The 9,144-nt window shown below is 34.9% G+C and overlaps 1 protein-coding gene across 1 annotated transcript in view; it reads left to right on the top strand.

Moving 5' to 3' along the window:
• Window positions 1-9,144, top strand: part of LOC107592886 (paired box protein Pax-7-like) — a gene marked incomplete at its 3' end in the record, with an annotated part of 49,861 nt that overhangs the window by 31,081 nt on the left and 9,636 nt on the right. The window contains exon 6 of the mRNA XM_016282463.1: window positions 1,162-1,358. Coding sequence (XP_016137949.1) covers window positions 1,162-1,358 — 197 coding nt within the window. The remainder of the gene's footprint in view (window positions 1-1,161; window positions 1,359-9,144) is intronic.

The raw sequence follows: 9,144 nt of genomic DNA, 5'->3' as shown, positions 1-9,144 counted from the left end.
ATATAATATAATATAATATAATATAATATAATATAATATAATATAATATAATATAATATAATATAATATAATATAATATAATATAATATAATATAATATAATATAATATTATATAATATAATATAATATAATATAATATAATATAATATAATATAATATAATATATTAAGCATTAGAATATATTAAGCTTTTACATATAAAATATAGAAAAATATTTTAAATTGTAATAATATTTCACAGTATAAGTTTTTTTTACTGTATTTTTGATCAAATAAACGCAGCCTTAGTAAACAGAATAGACTTCTTTCAAAAACTTTAAATACAATCTGACCATCTTAAATTTTTTGAATGACAGTGTATAACTCTGCAATAAATAAATAAAAATAATAATAATAATAATAATAAGTATTATTATTATAAAAAATTAAAAGTGCTTTACAAAATGCAATACTGCTATAGTGGTACAATGGTATGATCAAGATGATCATAAATATTAACCACATTCTTTGCAACATCATGGTGCCTATCCAAAATAATATGGTGTTACCACAGTACCAGATCCAAAAATATCCCAGTATCAGTAACACATTAGATTAGGGAACACTATGCACTATTAACTAGTTGCTTATTAGCATGCATACTACGAGCATATTAGTTGTTTAATAGTACGTATAAAGCAAATATTAATGCATGACATATTCTACTACAACTACCTAACTTACTATCAATAAATAGCAAACTCAGAGTTTGTTGATGGAAAACTCTGGTAACAATTTACTTAAAGCCTTTATGTATAATGCATTATAAAGTGTTATTAAAGGGTATAATGCATTATAATTATTCATAATGTGTTGTAATACATTATATCTTGTTGTAAATAATTATGACTGAATTTAAAATGTTTAGTGTAACAATGAATTAATAAGTGTTATAATGTATAACTGTGGTTACAATGATTCATGAGATTGTACAATTTATTATAATGTGCATTGCAACGCATAATTAATGCATTAAAACTACTTTTATAATGCATTATATATAAAGGCTTTAAGTAAAGTGTTATATGTGCTCCCTAATCTAAAGTGTTCCTCTACTACCATTTTGATTCTTGATGATAGACTGATGCGAATAGGTATCACCGTCTCTGTGTTTGTGTTTCAGATGGCAGCAGTACATTGCACCGGCCGCAGCCTCTGCCGCCTTCCTCCATGCACCAGGGCGGACTCTCGGCCGACAGTAGCTCCGCCTATGGCCTCTCATCCAACCGCCACACCTTCTCCAGCTATTCAGAGACTTTTATGAGCCCGTCAGCTACAAGCAACCACATGAATCCCGTGAGCAACGGCCTTTCGCCACAGGTTAGTGCAGAGGCCTCTTTCTAATGTGAGAACGATGAATGAACGCCAGCATGGTTCACAGATCAAGAGCATTGTCGAGTTAAGCTAGCATCCGCTGCTTGTGTGGAAACAGAAATTATGGAGAAATTAAAGTGGGCTTTTCTTCTTCTTTTTCATAGCTCGAAAACATTGTAATCATTCCCAAACCTTTGCAGATTTTATATCAGAAACCATAAGAATGAAATGGCTTTCATTTTACTTTCATAATGTGATGTATTTCAGAGTAAAAGCAGATTATAAGGAAGAAAAGGGTGGTGATTTGGAACTTGATTTTGTCTTTTGGAATTGATGGATCGTCTGAATACCTATTTAGCTATTGGATGGCATTTTTCAGAACAATAAAGTAAATACTATCATGTCCATGTTGACTTTAAGGTTAAATAGACTGTGTATACATTTAAATCTATATATAGTTTTTTGGGGGGTGAAATTTATGTTGCTTTGGACAGTTTTGTCAGTGAACATTTATATGTGTACATGAGAGTGAGTAGGTGCCATTTGACAGGAATTGCTATGTTTCTGTGTTTATTTCTTGTTGCGTGTCCTGTCTGGATTTGTGTTGCTGTGGTTGTGTTTTTGTCAAATTTTCCCAGTTATCCCCATTAATGAGTATTTAGGTTGACTTTCTCCAGAAATGGTTCTGTCTTAAATGCCCACCATTAAAAAAACATGCGTATTGATGCAAATCGCATGCAAGGAGTGAATTATACGCAATTATCCATCAATACTGGGCAGTCTTGCCGACCCTCACCAACAAGATGTGGCTAACAAGCATAAAATAAGATTGCAATGGTGTGTAAAGAGTTGAAAATGAATTTCAATGCTGCATTTGTCCACAATTACCCTTTCGTTCACACATGTTTTATTGGGGGTTTCCTTTTCTCTCCCCATTGCTCTCTCAAAGCAGATTGAGAAACATTCTCAGTATTAGCCTCTTTTTTCCAGAGAAGAAAGAATTAAGGATTTGGTGACAAAAAAGAGCTTTTCCCCTCGTAACTACAACGTTGGAAGGATAACATGGGCGTCTTACAGTGAGAGAGATTGTTAATCGTGGCACAGGGACTTTGAGCACTAATGCCTTCGCTCCAAACCTCCGTAAATACCAGCAGACATGGAGGTCTTTTTTCTATTAATGGGAGCATTTGACACTGGAGAGACGCTGCCTCTTGCTTCCTTCTCAGCTGCGCTTAAACACTTTCTCCTAATAAATAATGAATGTTTTTTATCTAATGCCATGGATCAGGTCCGCAGGCTTTAAATAGAGAAAACAAAATTGATTTCAATTATCTATTGCTTTTCGATTGCTATGTTTAGAATTTTTTAGCATTATATTTCAGTATACTGCCACTTATAAGTTTCATTGCTTGTTTTGATAGTTTGATAGTTATGATAATTCAATTGGGCATACATATGAATTTCTTTACAAAAGAAAGAATAATGTAATCAAAACATTTTATTTTATTTTTTATTTTTTTTATTTTACTAAATAGTCAAGGACAGCCAACAAGTCTGCAAAATAAATTTCAATAATGTTTAAAAAGCATTGAACATTGTACCTGGGTGTATTACTAAATAATAATAATAATAATAATAATAATAATAATAATAAATTGTATTAGTAATGTAGCACTATTACTATTAATATTTTATAATATTAATATTAATATCATTATATAAATATAATTAGTAATATATAATTATATTAGTAATAAATGTAAAAAAAATCTTAATACTTTTATTTCTTCTTTCTCTCCCTATATATATATATGTGTTTGTATATATATACTTGTTTTTTTCATTGACAAATTTATATTCAAATAATATAATTTAATTATATAATGTATACTACTATTTTCCATTAATACCATAATCTTTTTAATTCATTTTAATATAACTTGTTAAAGGAAAATATTAGTATATATTATAATATTTTTAACTTAGAAAGGGAATATTTTCTTACGTTTATTTTTTTTGTTTTTATTAAATATTTTTAATTTTCTTAATTTTTTCCTTGATATGAGACCTCTCATTCTCTCTGCATGTGTCTCTCGGTCATATGGGAGAGTCCTTGTGAGGAGATAAATGCAGTTTCTGACAGGAGAGACAGAGTTCAGTCAACCATAGCAGCTTTCACTCAGAAAATCCTCAACACAAGGTCCGAGAGCATCTGCTGAGGTCATATCAGACATCACCTAACCCGACCCCAACTTTGATTCATCCTCAGCTCACACTTCGGCTAATGAACTCTATTATATGATGGAAGAAATGTTCATTCTTATTATTAATATAAATATTAAAAACTTGTTTGTGTCTTTTATCATATTATTTATTATCGAGTTTGCATGTCAGCAGTTGTTTAGTAAAAGAAAGCTAGCTGTTCAGCAAGAAAAAAGTGGATCTGTTACAGCCGGGAATCTTTTCCCTTCCCAAAACATCAGATGTCACCTTGCCTCCTGTGACAAGGGCAAAAAAATGTGTTTTTTATTTTTTTGATCAAAGATAACTCCCTTAAATTGGAAGTTCACAGACAACACCTGTCTGGAAGAGATAGGCACATGTGTTCAGACGAAAGATCTATTTCTCCTAACGTCTGCCGTTGATGGGCTACCGGTTGCTGGTAAAGATTGACCAAAATGTGGCGATTGACTGTAAATGGGCTGTGGTGGCCGGTAATGGACTCCTGCTGATCTCAGCACAGGTGTTGGTGTAACCCATCCAGACAGAGCGCATTTTCCCATTACAGGCCAGTAGAAAAGCCATCCACCAGCGGTTGTTGTTGTTGTAGTCCTTGATTGTAAGTTTAGGCTGGTCTGGGAGTGATGCAGTGTCAGATGGGGTCTATTAGGCATTGCTTGGCTGGTCTGCAGGTATGTTTTTAGGTTGAGGTGAGCCGTATCGCCCCATTTAATTTTGTCGCACAGCAAGATAAGGACACGTACTCTGGGAAATGTCGGGGAAAACACTCTTTTTCCTTTCCTTCCTTTGGACAGAAGACATTTTTGTTGGGAAAGACTGCTGGAGAACAAGTTTCCAATAGACAAAAATTCTCCAGCTGTCTTTATAAGTTACATAATTACATATTTTGTCCCGATGACCCTTCAAATATCCATACTGATATAGCTATAATCTCTCAATGTCTCAAATCTCTCAGAAAATCTCTAATTGATGTTATCTAGAGAATAGATACTAGTCTGCAGATAGAGAGTGAACGTGATGTCAGGTACTCACGCTGGCTATTATGCATCTCTAAATGGGGTTTTAAGAGTGGTCCTGGGAAATGTGTTCCTTGGCAGAGAGTTTGAGGTGGATTCCACTGCTCTGCCTGACAGGGACACCTGCTGGGAGAGAGAGGAAAACAACATGCCTCTGCAGAACCACAGACAGTTTTACTTATGAAAATTATATCAAATTTAAAACTATAGAACAAATTATATAGAATGTGATTACATATTACTACGATTTAATAATTTAAACAAAAATTGTGACAAATATGGTCATTTTTTGTAAGCGTCCGGTACAACAACAAACTCATTTATATATGGTCACTAATTTATATACATACTTTATATACGGTATATATACATACATAGTTTCATAGGTGTATTTTTGTTTAAATTATTAAAATGTAGTAAAATGTGTGTGTGTGTGTGTGTTTTTTTTTATTATTGTTAATTCATGATAATATAACATTTATAATGTATAATAATTATATATAGTATTAAAATTATGAATAATATATTTATTATGATTTTACAGTAATAGCAATAATTTATATATCTCCAAGCAGTGTGGGGGGGAGGGAAATATTTATTTATTTTACTATAGTAGCTATAGGATGGAAATATCATGATACTTTGACATAACCTTTGACAGAATAACCAGGATTACAGAACAACCATAATCATATACCATGGTATTATTTACATCAGAGGTAGGCCCTATATAAAAATACCATGGTATTGTCATAATACTTGGCATATCGGTAGTTTTGTTGTATTGTGCTTAAAGATCGATAAAGATTGTTGCATAGAAAATTTTAATGTGATCAATTCGTGAGTATAATACTTTTTGTGCTTGTATCTACTGTAGGAAGCAGAAGTGGTTGTTGTGTGCGCACACGCGCATGTGTGTGTGTGTGTGTGTGTACCTAGTATTTATCACGTTATGGGGACAAAATCAGGTAATACTAGTAAATTTTGAGGTCCCCATAAGGAAACAAGCTTATAAATCATGCAGAATTAGTTGTTAGAATTTTGAGAAAGTAAAAATGCACACAGTTTCCTGTAAGGGGTAGGTTTAGGGGTAGGGTTGGTAAAGGGCAATAGCACATACAGTTTGTACAGTATAAAAACCATTACGCCTATGTAATGTCCCCATAAAACATGGAAACACAACATGTGTGTGTGAGTGTGTGTGTAAATGTGAGCCGTGGGAGTGTGTTTGTGCTGTGGAATGAGGCTCTGCTCACGGACGAGTGCGTAAGGCAGCGCACAAGCAGGGTCTCGCCACCGGAGGGATCAGAGAGAAAAACGGCGCTCACCCGAGCCTGCCTTTGATCCCTGTCCCCGGGCCTACTCGCCTGCACCGTACCGCACAGCACAGCACAGCGCGCTAACACCAGCCCTCGCCAACCGCTGCTCGCGACTGTCAGACAGAGATAAGCACAGAGAAGCTTCAACCCTCTCCCTCTTCCATTAGTCCTTCTCGGAAAAAAAGGGGATGAATTACGTTTAAGAACCCTATGCTGGCGTCGACTAAAAAGGAAAGAAACCTACCTCAGAAATTTCAAGTTCTCGCTTCTCTTGCCGTCTCCCTCGCCTCGCAGTTTTGACAAGACATTTGGCACGTGAATATCAACGAGCCGCGGAGACTCATGTAGTCCCACACATTATTAAAAACTTGTGCATTAAGCCGCAGACTGGGCACCGTGTCAGCTGGCACGCTCTCCCGACGAACGAATCAAAGCGGATGAGCGTGCGGCATTCATCCATACCCCGTGCGATTGCGCCGCAAGAGGGGGAATTGATACTTAATAATTAGAAGCCATATTAAAACAGATACTGTTTATATTTGGCAGTAATGGAAAAGACCTATAAGAGGCTTTCCAAAAAACAAGACCTGCTTGGCAGCTGCCAAGAACATCAGACAGCCAAAATCGTCGCCACGGGCAAAAAATAAATAAATAAATACATAAAAATAAACTAGTTTTGCTGTAAGGCTTACGGTTCGAGTGTGTAAGTTTAGTCTTAGGCCTGATGACAATGGAAACTGATTGTGCCAGCGTAAAACCTACCTGTCTGAAGGCTAATATATTTTTCTAAACCTTTTCCTGGACACTAGTTTTTGCAAGTGTTTTGTGTTGCTGCGGTGTACGGTTCTTTACACTGTTAAAAATAAAAGTTGTTTATTGGAATTGATGGTTCCTTGAGGAGCCTTTAACATCCACAGAACCTTTCCATCGCACAAAATATTCCTTAGAATGGGGGGAAAAAATGATCTTCGCACTTTGAAAACAAAAATGCTTTTTTAAAAACTGTTCAAAAAGGTTTTTATAAAATAGTTATTATGTGATATATAATCTTTATCTCTTAAAAATAAACAGTTAAGGCAGAGATGCACCATGTAGAAATGTAGACAACACAATATATCAAAATTTGTATTTTATTTTATTTATTTATTTTATTCATTATGATATTCAGTTAGTGAATGATCAGTTATTGATCAGTTATTTAATTTATCATCTCACCAAAGAGTGATCAGAGATGTAGAATTATAAAAGATTGGAGAAATACTGATTAATGTTGTGTTTGGATAAACAATAATCATGGCCTACATTAAACGTATGCTGTTATTTTTAAAATATATATTCACACTAAAGATCCTTTATAATTTGACAGCTAGATCAGGCATCAAAATATCATAATGTACAATAGAAAAAAATGATATGCTTATATGTTTAGATTATTTGTGTGCTGAGTTCTGGTTTTGCATGCTTCCATTTTCAGCTTATTTCATCTGTTCCTTAATTTTAAAACATAGTCCTGGCTGGTATGATTTGATTGCCGCTATATTGTGCATGCCTACATTAGAAGCCTTTCTGAGAAGCGTTTGTCCGCAGCTGTCAGTGTGTTTGCTGATGTGAGGTGTGACTGACCAGAGGAGAGAGGTAGAGGGCACACTATTTAGTACAGTAAACATCTTCTGAGGAGTGACAGCTTGTTTCAGCGGCTGATAATGACTCTCATCTGTGTCCTGTATGTCAGTGCCCAGATTCTGTCAGTGTCAATCAGAATGTAATTGAGCACGATTATCACACGCTCCCTTCTCCTCCAGAACACCTACTGCCCTGCGTGGCATAAACAGCATTAGAAGGCATCATAGGTAGCAATCCCAGCATGCACTGTGGGAAAAATGATCAAGGTGATATCAATAAAATAGGTCACTCTGATTAAAAACACAATATTTTACCTAATATGTGCGCTATTTATTTTTATGCTTATATATGAAAGTAATTTTTGACACAGAATAAAAATATGCCATTACTTAGAATTGCTAGACATAAACCAGTCTTAATTGTGAGATAAAAAGTCACAACTACCTTTTTAATTTGTTTTTTTATTCCTTGGTGGAAATAAACGCCCATACTTTTGCTTAATATACTTAATAATAATATTTTCTTGTAAAATGTATAATCTTTGTTTTATTTACAACTTCGAAAAAGCATTTTATAGTGACTTTTTACCCCCCCCCCCCCCCCTCCCATTTCTGAGTTAGTTTAATATAAACTCTAATAAGAAAAGTCAGAATTATGACATAAACTTGCAACTTGCAAAAAAACCCAAAAAACATTTAATTACCTTTTTTTTTTATTCTGTGGTGGAAATAAGCTGCCGTATTTATTAAAGTACACTGAAAAGAAAGATTGCCATTAACGAATTTCACTCAGAAATTGCTAGTAAATTTCACAATTATAAACAGCAAGTAACACATTGATATTTTGAACTAGAAAGGCGGAAATAGTATTTTCTTGTGAAACACTCTCTAATTCTTGTTTTATTTACAACTGTGAAAAATCAGTCTATCCATCATAGCTCAGAAAAAAATTTAATGGAAGTGTTCAAAATCAGTCACTTATTATGTTCCATTGTGGTTATTAGGTTACTCTATTTGGCAGCTGCACTGTATTTTGGAAATGAGCTACTGCTTCTTCAATGCAAACACTAGAATGCTTCATTTATTCTAACAGGGCCGTGGTTGTATCACATTGCATCGCTCCTCAGTGTTCGCAGAAGTGGTCCATTTGTATTCTTCCCCTTCATTTTCTCACCTCTCTCTGCCTATCTTTCTGTGTCTCTGTCCATTTACTCATTTCACTTTCACCCCCACTCCCCCATTTCTGTCGGCCTTTTCTCTTCCTCGTCTCTCTCGCCTTCTCTTTTCTATTCGGAAGCCTCTTTTCAGTTTTGATTAATGTGCTTTGGCCAATTACGGCTGTGACACAGCGAGCGGCCCCCGTCATCTGTTCTGTGTCAGCAGTCAGGCTGGCTGAAGCTCCCAGGCTGGTTAATTGGCCCGCACTCCCCTTCCACCGTGACCAAAAGCCTCTAATTGAATTTATGCAACCACTGTTATTTTTAAATAGTCATTTTGTCTCAGATGAGCACCACTATGGGAAGTGGAGGAGAGCGGTTAATCCATAGTCGTGTTTATATATATGTGTGTGTGTGTGTGTGTGTGTGTGTGTGTG

The sequence above is a fragment of the Sinocyclocheilus grahami genome, unplaced genomic scaffold (assembly GCF_001515645.1).
Source record: "Sinocyclocheilus grahami isolate Dianchi unplaced genomic scaffold, SAMN03320097.WGS_v1.1 scaffold160.1, whole genome shotgun sequence".
Lineage (NCBI taxonomy): Eukaryota > Metazoa > Chordata > Actinopteri > Cypriniformes > Cyprinidae > Sinocyclocheilus > Sinocyclocheilus grahami.
Note: the sequence above shows the minus strand (reverse complement) of the source record. Positions and strands in the feature narration are given on the sequence as shown.